The sequence below is a fragment of the Canis lupus genome, chromosome 10 (genome assembly GCF_003254725.2).
Source record: "Canis lupus dingo isolate Sandy chromosome 10, ASM325472v2, whole genome shotgun sequence".
Lineage (NCBI taxonomy): Eukaryota > Metazoa > Chordata > Mammalia > Carnivora > Canidae > Canis > Canis lupus.
In genome coordinates, this window is record NC_064252.1 from 12675244 (window position 1) to 12690336 (window position 15093).

General features: G+C 44.0%; 1 protein-coding gene across 4 annotated transcripts in view; it reads right to left on the minus strand.

Annotated features, from left to right (window-relative positions):
- PTPRR (protein tyrosine phosphatase receptor type R) overlaps positions 1–15093 on the minus strand; it is a 234030-nt gene that overhangs the window by 3816 nt on the left and 215121 nt on the right. For all 4 annotated transcript variants that reach the window (XM_025476593.3, XM_025476594.3, XM_025476595.3 and 1 more), the window contains one exon: positions 14229–14342. In XM_025476593.3, the coding sequence (XP_025332378.1) occupies positions 14229–14342 (114 nt within the window). The remainder of the gene's footprint in view (positions 1–14228; positions 14343–15093) is intronic.

A 15093-nucleotide genomic window follows, 5' to 3' on the forward strand; every position in this document is an offset into this window, starting at 1 on the left:
CCCGGAGCCCAGTGCCCAGCAAGCATTTTAGGATATTGAGTGCGGGTTTGGACTGATGAAAATGTCTACAGGATTGATTAATTGATTGATTGATTGATTGATTTTTGGAGTGTGACAATGACAGTTCACTCTCATCCGGTACTTAACCTATTGAATTTTGGAAACTAAATGCAGGACTCTCTATTCATTCTTATGAATTTCAACTTGGTTTCAGCACAAAGTTCTTTTTCTTCTTCTTCTTCCTTAAGATTTGATTTACTTATTTGACAGAGAGAGAGAGGGAGCACAAGCAGGGGGAGTGACACGTAGAGGGAGAGGGAGAAGCAGGCTCCCCGCTGAGCTGAAAGCCTGAGCTCCATCCTAAGACCCCGGGATCATGACTTGAGCCGAGGGCAGACACTCAACTGACTGAGCCACCCAGGCGCCCCTGTTACCATGACTTCTATCATTCAGTATATGAGCTTTTTATTTCTCACTCCCAGTGTCTTCCAGATATTTAACAAGCATGCCTTACTTCTTTTTGGCTGTCATTTATAATGGAGCAGAAAAATACAGGGCCAAGGTGAAATCTTTATTATAAGTAATTTGATATCATGTTATATACTGTCTACCCCCTTCCAAAACTGTTTCCAACTAGGATGTAGATCCTTTAAGGGTAGGCATGATGTCACAGCTTCGCATATATGCAATAGTGAAAATCACCTACTAGTCCTAAGTAAATATAAGTCATGTAGATTACCCGGGCCATGCTATCTTCATGTCATATGAAAGCAGATAAACTCTGGGCTACAAGAAGGCAAACGGCATTACAGGATGCATTCAGCGGAGTCTGGTTCAAATTCAGGACGTCGTCATAATCATCTCTGAAAACATTTAATAAATGTCTAATTCCATATATTGGTATACAGAATACTCTGTTGGTCTTCGTAAGAACTTAAAATTTAGGATCTCCATGCAGTTTACACAGTCTTTTTATAGCCTTGACATAGTAAAAATATACTCAAGAAGCTAATAAAATGCCTGTAGGCAAAATTCAGTTATAGAATAAATGAATAATACTAGATTATATGGAACCCTCAGGAGACCCTTGTAATAATTCATCCTCCAGGATTGCTCTGCCTTGGTCCCTAGGTACCCTTCAGGTCAGACCAGACTCCACAGACTTGCTGAAGTCCAGACCCCTATCACTGATGTAAAGTTGGTAACACAAGCTGGTCTTTGAAGGTAAGAGACAGGATGTTCTTTTTATCACTTTAGAAACCATCAATCAGAGGCTCCTGGGGGACTCAGTCGGTTAAGTGTCTGCTTTCAGTTCAGGTCATGGTCCCAGGGTCCCAGGATGGAGCCCCATGTAGGGCTCTCTGCTCAATGGAGAGTCTGCTTCTCTCTCTCCCTCTGCCTGCCATTCCTCCTGCTTGTGTTCTCTCTCTCTCTCTCTGTTAAATAAATAAATAGAATCTTAAAGAAATAAAAAAATAAAAACCATCATCCAACTCCTTTTTAAAGAATAGGCACTAAGATAATCTTTGACTACCAGTAGATCATAGTTTAAATTCAACTAAGGCTGATTTTAAAAGATTTGCATGCTGATCAAGATGATGCTTCAGTGGAGAAGGCCTATGGGGTCCAACATAGATGGGCCACCATTACTCAATGCATCGCCTCTCTCGGAGAATACCCTTTAAGTACAAAGCTGTTTCCCAGAGTTCCAGACTTCTCATATCAAAAAGAAACAAGATATACTTATTCCATACCTACTGCCCAACAGGGATTAGTTTATCAAAAAAGAGTGGGGGAGCAAAAGTACAGGGCAAGGGGACCCAGTTAGTTGTAAGAGTGATTGTGGCTCTGAAAGGTTGGGGATGCCAAGGTGTCAGGTTCATCACCAGTAGGGACCAAAGTGGGTTAAGGGAGAAAAAGACACCATACACTGCTGTCAAGACGAATCCCTTCTCCAACGCTTACTAGCTGCTTTATCTGACTACACAATCTATGCAGTACAGTTTTCTCACCTGCAAAATGGTGAGATAGTAATATAATGGTGCCTACCTCAGAGCACTGTTGTGAGAAAGAAATGGGACCATCCATGTAGAATGCTTAGTACAGAGCAGAGCACATACGGATACCATACAGCTGCCCACCGTTACCATTCTTGTTATGCCTACACTATCTGGTTGAACAGGACTGCTGGGGGCGGGGGGCTCCAGGACGGGGGCCCTGAAGGCTTTGGAGAACTAAGTACACACCCGGAAGAGGACACAATATTGCCCTGGTGGGGCAAGCCTAGGTCGAAAGATCCAAGTATGTTTTTAAATATTAACCGGCCTACGAGTCGGTTACAGGAGAGGCATGTGATATCATGGAAAGAAGTGGGCTTGGTATCTGACAGATTCAAGTTTGAATCCTTGCTTTTGAACTTACTCCCTACGTGAGTGTGGACACATCATTTAATTCTTCCCAGCTGGGGTTTCCTCACTTATAAAATGACACTAATGACAAACCTCGCCATTGTGAGGATTAAATGAGTCAGACCCTATCAATGTCTAGACAAAAGGCTCTTCACAGAATTCTTTTTTTTCTTTTTTTAAATATTTTATTTATTTATTTATTTATTTATTTATTTATTTATTTATTTATTTATGAGAGAGAGAGAGAGAGAGAGAGAGAGGCAGAGACACAGGCAGAGGGAGAAGCAGGCTCCATGCAGGGAGCCTGATGTGGGACTCAATCCCGGGTCTCCAGGATTACACCTTGGGCTGAAGGCGGCACTAAACTGCTGAACCACCTGGGCTGCCCCAGAATTCTTAAAAGTCCACGGTTCTGCCTTGGGTGGTGCCACAGGGGCCACAGCAGGGTGGAGGAGGCTGGGTTTTAGGACTAGCTCCTGATCCCAGTTTTGACCAAGGCAGTTGTGCCTATCTTATTTTATTTATTTTTAAAGATTTATTTATTTATTATTTGAGAGAGAGAGAGAGAGAGCCATGAGTGTATGTGCATGTGTGCGCAGCCTGAGGAGGGGGTTGAGAGGAGGGAAGAGGGCCAGAGAGAGAGAGAGAGAGAATCTCAAGCAGATGCCCCACAGAGCTTGGAACCCACCTCAGGGCTCAATCCCATAACCCTGAGCTCATGACCTGAGCTGAAATCAAGACTCAGACACTTAACCAACGGAGCCACCCAGGTGACCCTATTTTATTTATTTTTTGGTTGGTTTTTCCAAGTTGGTGTTCTGTGGAAGACTCTGTCTTCCCATTATTTTGTTTCTCATTGCTCACACACAAAAAATTTGAAAACCACTGGCCTGGCAAATAGTATTTACCTGCTAAGGTTGCAAGTTTTGCAAGATTTTAATTTTTTTTTTTTTTTTTTTTAAATTTTGAAGAGAGAGGAGAGTGTGCTTACATAAGTGGGGAGGGGCAGAGGGAGAAGGAGAAGCAGGCTCCAAGCTCAGGGTGCAGCCGGACTCAGGACTCTGAGATCATGACCTGAGCCCAAATCAAGAGTCGTCTGACAGTTAACCAACTGAGTCACCCAAGTGCCCCAAGGTTGCAATATTGAAATGAGAGAATTCATAAAATGTTTAGCACAGTGACTGTTGGTGAGTGAGCACTAAATACATACTACATACTCTTTTGGTAAGTGTTTAGTTAACACAACACCAGGATGATCATACATCTGGTTGGCTTGGGACAGTCAGTCCTGGTTCACGCTGGTTGTCCTGCGTAATTATTAATAGAGCCACCCTTCACTGACAGAAGTGCTTTGGTTGGGGTGATAAGCTGTTTACCCTAATTATGCCTGGTCCCAGGCCACGGAGGAAAACCATTCCTTTCATTACAGAAGTGGTGCTGGCTGCATGGCTCTGATCCCTTTGTGGCCACAGACTATGACCACCGTATTTGGCCAGGCCAGAGAGGATTCAGATATGCCACCCTTCTAGAAATGTCAGATATCTCATATCCCATTAGCCCGACCAAACACAAAAATCAGTGTCTTCTGTTTCCATGCCGGGAAGCACGTAGCTTGTGTCAGCTGGGGCTAGACTCAGGTTAGAAGGAAAAGAAATGTCGTTTTTTCCCCTTGGCTATTGGGAGGGTGTGTTGAAAAAAGCCCTCCAGATGCCCAGGAGAGAGATTTGGTTTTTAACATGTTAAAATTGTGACCTTTTGTGACTATTAACTCACACATACAGAGAGCAACAGCCTTTCCTGCTGCACCGCCCAGCCCGTATCCGGTCTAATCAGTAGACAGAAGAAATTCTACAGCGGTGACTCACTTCTGGGCTCACAATGGAACTTACGCTCCTTGGCTTTTTATTATTTTTGAATCTGGAATTCTTTCGGTAAAGTTTGGTACAGTAAATTTAGAACAAAAGGTGTGGACGTTAATGTGCCTCGGGGGTAAAGCTTCGACAGCTTGGGCGTGAGTCAAGCCAGGCTAATGTTTGCTGCTGTAACTCAGGTGTCTTGAACAAAGGTTTTCCCCATGTCTTTATACAAATGTCATAGCAAGGAGGGAAAATTTAAATATACATGTTCTGATTCATTCTGACCAGGTATTTTGAACAAAGACACTTGCTCTGGAATAGCTGTGTTCCAAAGTATTTGTGGGGCATAAAAGCCAGCATGGATGCAATGAGGATCCAATCATACTTCAATACTCTAGCATATCTTGAATTCCATTTCCACCCCACCCGAAAATTAATCAATTTTCTTCTAAATACCTAGGTTAACACTCAATTAACTCCAAGCTGAGAAGAAGGAAAAGGTTGTCCTGGCAACCACTCGGGAGATTTATTTGGCATAATCTGTTTTTATAAGAGGACCTCTTATTATGGTCTCAGGAACTGTGATGTCAAGTAAATAAGTCCATTATCGATTTCTGGGGCTTCATTTTTAAGTTTCCTTAAAAGAAGTAAACCAAAATGTTCCATTTCTGATCTTCAAATGAGATCTTTGAAATTCACTAATTAAGGGGAGTTTTGCAGTGAGTTGGAGTGCAGAGAGACATGGATAAATGTAAGGGTACGGTTAATAAAAATTATACGAACAGGTGGAAATTTTAGCTTTGGAATTATTTTAAACAAGTTTTGGGAACAGAGCATACTTTGGGGATGCCTATTAGCCTGGAAAACTGATGGCTTATATATACCTCTTCTTGGATTGTTATAGTTAAAAAAGAGAGAGAGAGAGAGAGAGAAATCACCACACTAGAGTGATTAATCAAAACATTTAAACAATGATATGACGCACACTGGAAGCACTTTTCTATCCTGTCTGGGAAGCCACAAGCAAGGTCTTTGGATGTCATTCCAGTTTAGGCCTCCAAGGTAAGGATGTACAAAGACAACAGCAGATTTCACCACTGACTCTCTTAAAGGAGGATTAGACAGATTGTTTCCTGTTTCTGGGGAAGAAAAAAAAAAAAGAAAAAAGGAAAGAAAAAGGCCTTGGGACCACATAGTATTTTATGTGCTTCACTTCCCAAATTCTGTTTTCGAGTTCTTCCAGTGTCCAAAGGTGCCAAATGAGATTAAAAGAAATATCATGGGAAGAAGTTGTCTGAAGTCAACCTGCAAGGGAACACATTCCTTTCATCCCTGCCTAGATGTCTTCTGACGGCCACATGTTGTTCTTTAGTCATCCTCTTCGTGCATGGGAGGCAATTTTTGAGTCTTCTGAACCATTTTTATTATGACGGATTACTATTATTTTTCAAAGGGACAGGTGTCTCTCTCATATTCAGTGTATAAATGACGTTCTGTCACTATCTCATACTGCAAAACCCAGGCACACAGAAGCCTAAATGAATCTTTTGTAGTAGGAGCTAAGTATGGTAAAAGCTAGTTGGTTTAGCTTTAACAGCAACTAGAGTTATCGATTAGATGGTATAGTCAGAACAATGCGGTGGTATTGAAGATTAGAAGATTTAAGGGGTCCATGGGGGACTCAGTGGGTTAAGAGTCTGATTTTTGGTTTTGGCTCAGGGCGTGATTTCAGGGTCATGAGATCGAGCCCCATGTCAGGCTCCGTGCTCAGTGCAGAGTCTCTTAAGACTCTCTGTCCCTCCCGCCCCAAAAAAAGACTCTCTGTCCCTCTCCCTTTGCTCCTCCCCACTGTGCATGGTCTCTCGTTCAAAGGAATAAATCAATTATATATATTAAAAAGATACATAGTTTAAGCCAGGTATGGAAGGTCTAAGTGATAAAACATGATTATACTGGGTTCAGTTTAGTGCCAATGTTATGAGCCCTGGTTTTTTTTCTCCATAATTCTTGAAAATTGTTTACCTATGTATGCATAGTAACCTTCCATTAGCAGGAAAACATGATTGAACAAAATATCTCTTTTCATCATGCTGGCCAATAGAAAGCTCATCGTATCTATCATGTTCAGATATTAATAATAATCTAAACTGAAACCCATCAGAGATAAACAATTTTCCCTGGTTTATACAGCAATTAGTTCAGGGTCATTGTCAAAGGCAGGACTAGAATGTGAACTTCCTTTCAATCTGTGTGTAACCCAATTCAGTCTCCCACTCCAGAAAACAACAGTGTTTCTAATCAGAATTTAGACAATCTAATTAGAGCAAAACTGGAAATTTAATCAGAATGTTCAAAAAAAAAAAAAAAACCCAAACAGGCAGTCAAAATTCGTTTTCTGACTTTGGATACATCATTTGCTCCTTTTAGTTTTTGGATTCCCCCTGAAGCATGAGAGACTTGTATAATATTTGACCAGATTTCTTTTAAACCATCCCTTTCCTAGTAGGTGTCTGGCAAGTGTTTTGTCTGTTATTGCCATTCCATTGTTCTCTACAGAAATAAAGGTTCAAAGACTCAAAGAACACAATAGCTGAGAGGAGGTTTAGTGAGCCCGGTAGTTACTTCCCAATCACTGAATCCCAAGATGGAGAAGGCATCTTATTGGACGGGTCCTTGAATCCACTTGTGCTCCCAAAACTATGAGTAGACCAAATCAACACACATGCATATGCATCACTAATTTTCCAATGCATGTAGGTGCTGTTTGGAGTCCAGAACGAAAATTAATTTATAAGCATTAAGGGTTTCAAAATCCAGTTATCAAGTTGAAGTCCATGAAATATTTTATTCTTAAAAAAGAGGATCTTCAAATCAGAAGAGGGTGGGGGACCACTGACATGTCCTATATCCTTTTATACATGTAGGCGGAAAGGCCTAGAATGGACAAGGGGTCACACATGGCATTAAGGCACAGCCAGGATTGGCTCCAAGCCTTCTGACCACTGGTCCAGTGACCTCCAGCACCTCATACTCTAGTGGCTGCCTGCTTCCTAGTCCTACCAGCCAGTTGCTTGGTCCCAACTGCCTGCTACCTATTTCATCTTCTAATTAAAAATGAGAGCTATGGGAGTGAAGGAATCACTAATGCACTTCTAAATAAAACACTTGTGGGTGCCTTGCACTGAATTTGAACTCCTCCTTGGAAAAAAAAAAAGAAATCCTAATTTAGTTCAAAATATGCTCAAAAGTATTATTAAAAAGAGAATCACAGACTCATGAATCTGCAGTGAGAACTGTAGCCTCTATTAATAGAAGTTGCCCTAAAGCCAATAAAAATAACATCTTGCCAGAGAACGAGGAATCCACCAAATGGCTTTGTCATTGTTGTTACAATGGAAACATCCATTCAGCATAACACTCATCTCTAAACCAGACCATTGGAATTTATTGCTAAAATGCAGATTGGTGATCTGAGTACAAATTGCCTGCCTTTGTCATGCTGAGTAACAATAATCAGGCGCTGTAATTTATTAATATTATTACTTGGAGTCAAGTTTTTGATCCTGCTCAATGCTCCAACTCTTGACTCATGGGACAGGCCCACTTCAAGTATCTAAACCACTGGCCTTTCTTCTTTGCTGTTAGCCCTGCCTCGGACTCCTCAGAGGAGGCAGAGAGAAGTGGTGGAGGGCAAACTATTTAAAAAAAGATGCGAAGTGTGCAGCCTTGGATCACTCATGGGCAGAGGCCATTGTTAAAGAGAGCATGAAAGGATGGGGGAAATCCGTGGGGCTGGTACTCGGCAGCATATGAAATACCAGCTCCTTGGTTGTGGGCTCTGTCTTCCGCACCCCATAATTACTACACTCAGCCGGGTGGCAATGTTTTAGTGGTCCCCAGCTACACGCTCAAATCCCGACGCCATCCCCAGTCTGCTCTTCACCATCACACCTCTTGATACAACAGTTTATATGTATTATTTACAATCTCTTTTCCTCCCGTTTAGATAGACTTTGGGGAAAGTTTGTATGGTCGAATAAATATGATGGAGAGCTTACAGGAAGTTCAATGGGTTTCTGGGCTGGGGGGACTACCCAGGTTCCTTAAGGTTCTCATCCTTGCTGTGAATATCCAGGTGGAGAGGGCTTCTAAGAGATATAGCATATAGCTCAAACTTAGTTGGGAGCCTACTTTATGTTATGTATTTATTTTTGCCTGAATACAGTCCAAGAGGGTCCGGCGTTGGGCAGGCGTTCATAGTTTACTTCATAATTATGTTGTGCCTTGAGAAGCACAGTCTGGAAAAGTCTGTTGAGGAATCCATCCTTCTATGCCTTCTATGCCTCGGGGCCTGATGCCCAGTAGTAAGTGTTTGGTAAATGTTTGTTGAATGAATGAGTGAATGAATGAAGGAATGTGTACGTGATCTAGGAGCACCGCGCTAGGCAGAGACCTTGGTGACTGCTCCACAGGACACAGGACACAGGGGTCAGGCCCATATCCAAACACTCATCCTAGAAACATCCCAGCTCAGGGTCGGCTTCATGGGCCTGTGACATGCTGGGTCACACCAGCCCCCCACTCTGTGCTGGGAAGACCCAGCACCTGGCTTGACGCTCTGCTGTCACCTTCTTGAAGTATTTGATAATTTTTCTTCATGTAGGGCCCCCAGTTTCAAATTGCACTGGGCCGTGGTAGCTGATCTTGCCCAGGGGATCCCTTGCTGGCTCTTGTGCTTGGTCTCCCTGCCCTCACCTGCGCCCTGGCCACGGCTCCCCACCAGTCTTCACCACAGGGCCTCAGGTGGGCGCCATTTCCAGCACCCTCTCTTTAAGTCCCTTCCATCAAAACCTACGTTCGGGGTGTATTCCTCACGCATGGAACCACATTCTCTCTTGCTTCCCTCCTCCAGCTGGAAAGTACAGACCGCCTTGTTTAAACTAAAGGGTTAAGAGTTGAGGAAGCAGAAGGTGTCACCCTCACCTCTTATCTGCACGTTCAAAGGACTTCAGAAAAGAATGACTCTTTGAACCAAAGCTTGGCTCTTCAGCAGTGGCGTTTCAGACATCTACCACACAGGGATATTTTAGGCTCCCTCCATGGACAGATATTTTGGGATGAGCCAATCTTTTCCATGTTCCTCAAACTATATCCTTAAGGCAACTGCTGATGGTATCACTCTATCTCTTCATGAAACAGCTCTCATTCCTAGGAGCCGTTGTTTTAAAATTTATGGTGTCATTGCATTTTTTTATAATTGGCAAAGCATGCCCAAAAAGATATGGTTTTGTCAAGCAGTTTTGCAATAAACATATTCCAAAAGACTGTTTACTTTCATCTATCAGGATCACACCTTTTTAAGAAATAATTTATTTATTTGAGAGAGAGAGAGAGAGAGAGAGAGCATGAGCAGAGGGGAGGGACAGAGGAAAGGGAGAAGCAGGCTCCCTGCTCAGCACTGTGTCCTGATGCAGGACTCGATCCCAGGACCCTGGGATCAGGACCTGAGCCGAAGGTAGACACTTAACCCGCTGAGCCACCCAGGGGCCTCATGATCACACCTTTTGAGTTAGAGGTTGGAAGTCCTGGATTCCCAAAGAGGTCTATTTTGCTAGTTTCTTAGCTACATGACCTTGGATAAGTTCCTTGACAATCCTGAATTCTTTGTTTCTTTATTAGAAAACAAACAAAAAGCCAGAGCCAAGGAACACCTCTTTTCCAACTTTTGGGTTCATTTTGGGAGTTAAATGAGACTTATGAGACATGCACTTTGAACACCATCGCAGAGAGGCAATGGTGATTAAATACATTTCCAAGTGTCAACACTGTGTTCTAGAATGTCCACAGACAGATCGAGGACTGAAGGCAAGGGAGGCTGCAGGGCTGAGGGTCGGGGACAAGGCGTGAGGAACTGATGGAGGCTGGGGAGCTGCAAGAGCAGAAAGGCGGGTGTTCAGATTTTCTTACACACCGGGATTGCGATGATCCAGCATGGCAGGGGACAAGATCAGAGACTGCAGCAAGAGCAAGAAGTCTGGGGAGAAGAAGTTGGGATGAGGTGAAGGAAAGGGGGAAGCTGTTCAGTCTCGCTTTTCAATATAACCAGAGGAGTGCGCAGCAGAAGGGAGACGCAAGAAAGAGAAAAGCTGTGTTGCCCCTGTGAAGGCAGGTGGGGAAGGGAAAACCGTTTCAAGGAAGGTTTGGGAGAGAGCATCCACTCCATAAACAACAGAAGCAGCTGCTCAGAAAGAATGTATGTAGAAGAGATGCTGATTAATGACTCCGTGGAAATGATTTCCAGACACATATTGGCAGGAATTCAAAGCCAGGGGGTTGGGAGCCCTCGGATTAGCAGAGAAGTTGGGCTATGTTTTGGAGATCCTATCAGGAATAAAAAGACAAGCTTTGTGGGGAGACCTTGGTGGTGATGGAAGGCCAAGGCTAAAATTTCTGACCGTTTGCTTTAGGAAGGAAGGAGCCGATAGAGGAGGCATTGTGATATGGTTCAAAAATGTATTTGTGATTCCACGCAGAGCTAGAGGACAATTTGGTGGAACTGACAGGGGGACGTGACTGGGAAGTGGGAGCCAAGGTGGAGGTCAGGCCACAATGGCAGGTGGGGGAGGTGGGGGGTGGGGGAACAGGCAAGACTGAAGAATACCAATGAGCCAACCAAGCCCATTTCTTCCCCCCAATGTGTTGTTCCAAACAGGATCAGAGAAGGTGCTGATAACTCGGTTTGGACTCAGCCTAGAGCTCTGTAGGGGCCTGGTGTTCACGGAGTTGCGGCCGTAGCCCGATAGGGAGCCGGGTGCAGGGGTATGAACTGGAGCCCCTGAGGGATCTGGGGGTCCCTTGTGGGAGGCTTGTTTACGGAAACACAAAGCAGGAGAGGTCAAGGTCACCGTGGGAACAGCTCCAGGAGGACTCGACGACCTCCCTTTAGCCTCTGACGCTGGGTGAAGGTAGGCCCCAAGGCCCGGAGTGACACACGGGACCCTCTTCCAGCGGGACCCGCAGCCCTGGATGGAAGAACCCTGAGACAGCCATCATAAGACAAGGAGAAGAAATCCCTGGAGCTGATTTCATGTACAGAAAGGAAATATTTTTGGAAGCAGTTACATGTGGGTAAGGAAAGGGAGGAGTGGGAGGGGTAGCAAGAACATGAGAAACTCGGGCTGAGTGTTTTACTAAGGTCGTCACAGAGTTTCATCTTGATACCACGCAGCCCTGAGAGGGACACAGTACTGGGCCTAGTGGGCAGACACGTGCTCAGGTCTCCTGCTGTATGTACGTGGATAATAGCAGTGGCTGAACTGATGCATGTTGATGACGTGCCAGGAACTGGACAGGTCACCTCTCACTCCTTACAACAGTAGCAGGTAGGTACCACCGTGACTTCCGTCTTCCAGATGAGAAAAGCCAGCCCTGGGGAAGTCTTATGACTCGAGGCCCCGTAACCAGGAACTGGGAGCAGCCACGATGCTAACCCTGGCAGCCTGTTCCCAGAGGCCAGAGGTGGAACTGCTACATTAAACAGCTGCGACGAAGCCAGCCAAAATTGAGGGAAAAGGGGAGGGCAGATACACTTGTGAAGACTTAGAAGCTATTATTTAAGAAGAGATAAAAAAACAAAACAAAACAAAACAACAACAACAACAACAAAAAAAAAAAACCAAGAGGGCTGGGGAAAGGAAAACCACATCTGGACAGAGGGATTTGAATGTTTGATTTTCAGAGATAGGAGAAACTTTTTTTTTTTTAAATAAAGATTTTATTTATTCATTCATGAGAGACAGAGAGAGAGAGAGGCAGAGACACAGGCAGAGGGAGAAGCAGGCTCCCTGCAGGGAGCCCGATGTGGGACTCGATCCCGGGACCCTGGGACCACACCCAGAGCTGAAGGTAGATGCTCAACCACTGAGCCACCCAGGCACCCCAAGATAGGAGAAACTTTACTGATAATTTTAATAACAATGGAGATAATAATAACACACTGCACATTTGTTGAAGGCTTACTACGTGACAGGTCCTGTTCTAAGTGATATGCATGCATATATGTGTATATATCCATATATATATATATCTTGAATTTTGAGAACAGTCCTTTGTCACTTTTATTGAAATCCCAGGACCTAACACATAGTAGGTGTTCAACAAATATTTGTCGAATGAATCTTAAAAGGTAACTATCTACACTTTTAGGAAACTCTAGGACACAGGGCTGAAGTCCAAGAGGCCCAGGTCCCACGGCCCTCTTGTTTTCTTACTTCACAGCATTTATCTCTGTCTGAAATTATCCTGTTTCTTTCTTTCCTTTTTTATCACCTGTCTCTCTCTGCATGAACGTGTAAACTCCAGGAGAAGCCAAGCCTCACTTGTCTTGTTTAGTGCTATACTTATAGTATCAAGGATGATGCCTTGGGCATCGGAGGTGATTAATAAATATTTGCTGCATGAATGAAAGAAGAGAGCCCAATATTTCAGCCTTTTAGAAGAACTCTTTTCCACGATAGCACACTGAGTTGGAGAGCAGAGGCTGGCTGCCCGGGTGCTGATACAGCTTCCTTTTCTGTGCCTGTTTTCAAAGAATATCTGTTTACTTTCTCCATCACTGGCTGTTCGTTTACCCAGATGGGTTTAGTTGGGGGGAGGGGGGGAGGAAGAAGAGAGGTCTCTAAGAGTTTGTTTAGTTTTTAACACAGATAAACACAGAGTATCACAAAGGTGATCAAACCATCTCCATATAAAAGCACCTCTTCTATCTCGCAGCCCTTAGAATGGCTACCATTAAGAAAAAAACAGAAAATAATAAGTGTTGGCAAAGGTGTATAGAACCCGGGACCATTGTGCACTGCTGGTAGGACTCTATGTGGTACAGCTGCTGCACACAACAGCATGGTGGCCTCTCAAAAAATTAAAAATAGAATGACCATATGATCCAGCAATCTCCTTTCTGACTATGCATCTAAAAGAATCTCAACCACTATTTGTACACCCATGTTCAGGGCAGCCTTATTCACAATAGCCAAAAGGGGGACGCAACCAAGGATCCAGTGATGCATGAATGGATAAACAAAATATGATATACACACAAAATGGAATATCACTCAGCCTTAAAAAGGAAAGAACTTCTGACCCATGCCACAACATGAATAAATCGTGAGGATACGATGCTAAGTGAAATACCAGGGCCTGGGGGCAGGAGGGATTGGGAAGTTGTTTAAAGGGAACAGAGTGTTGCCATATGAAAACAAGTCTGGAGACTGACTGCCCAACAATGTGAATATACTAAATGCCGCTACACTGCACTCTTAAAGATGGTCAAGATGGTGGATTGTGTCATGTGCATCATTTCACTATGAAAGAAAATAGACAGAAAAATAAGATGACTCTTGGTAGTATGGCCCATGCCTCATTGTAGACAATCAAGATCCCAAGGTGAACGATTGAGTTAAGTCAAGTGAAAATGCAGTCAATATAAAGGAATAGCGGTGGAAGACAAAGAGGGAACAGCCCCACCATAAACAACCTGTAATAGAGATGGGGAGGGATTAAGCATAAGCTTTTGGTTTCGTACCCCCCCTTTTTTTTTTTAAGATTTTATTTGTTTATTTGAGAGAGAGAGAGAGAGGACACACAGAGTGGAGAGAGAGACAGAGCCAGGAGCCCAATGCGGGGCTCGATCCCAGGACCCTGAGACCATGACCTGCTGAAGGCAGATGCTTAACCGACTGAACCACCCGGGCGCCCCTGGTTTGTCCTCTTGCCAATGTTGCAAATAACGCTTTCTTCAATGGCTGTTTGATAGTAGATACACTTAAGCATTTTACACAAATCTCTTAGAGATTCTAAGAGTTTGGAGCCTGTGATGTTTCCAGAGTCAGGCCTGCCTGGATCAGGTTGGGAGTGGTAACGCTGTTCTGAAGTGAGATCTCTTTTACACCGTCCGGCGGACACTCACCTGTCCACACGAAGCTGGCAGACAATGCTCAGCGCATCGACGACTCCTTCTTCTTTCAACTGTCGACAGCCGATGGACGTAGCAATAAAACACCCTGTTCTACCTATCCCTGCGCTGAAAAGCAAAGACAAGGAGTAAAAAAGGTGGAGGAAAAGTAGAAAAGATAAAATGTAGTCTTTTTTTTTTTTTTAATTTTTTGGTCTTTTAAAACTTTAATGCTGGTACGATAGCAGTCTCGGGGGTACAATATAGTGGTTCAACACCTCCGCACGTCACCCAGTGCCTAGCACGACATGCACACCCCGCAATCCCCATCACCTGTTTCACCCATCTCCTCACCCACCTCCCCAAGATAAAAGATATTCTTTTAAAAGGGTAAGGCTAAGTCTCAGACAGCAGCCAGGCTTAGCAACAAAGCTCTCAGGCTGAGAGGACCAGCCTGGCCCAGCACAGGGCTTAGACTGCGTTCCATCGCTGAGTTATGTGCAGTAGGAAGAGCCAGGTGGGAGGAGAATAGTGACCATTGTCAATATTCTACAAAGGATCATTGGGACCTGAAGTTAGGGAAGGTGGAAGCACTAGAAAGGAGGAGAAAAACTTAGACAAATCACAAATGTGAATCTGGAGGACTGAAGGAAAGGTGGTGCCAATGAGACAAGGGGAGAATTCTAGAAGAAAGGCCAATTTGGTGGTGGTAGGGTGGTGGTGGAGGGAAGGTTGGTCTTGGATATACCAATGTTGAAGGCTCCAGTGAATAACTGAGGACTCACTAGAGTTTGGGAGAAGGATGTGGCCCGAGGAACACATTTCTGGGTCATTTATACCCAGGGGATAGTTGAAGAGAGACACTATCCATTAGGAGGGT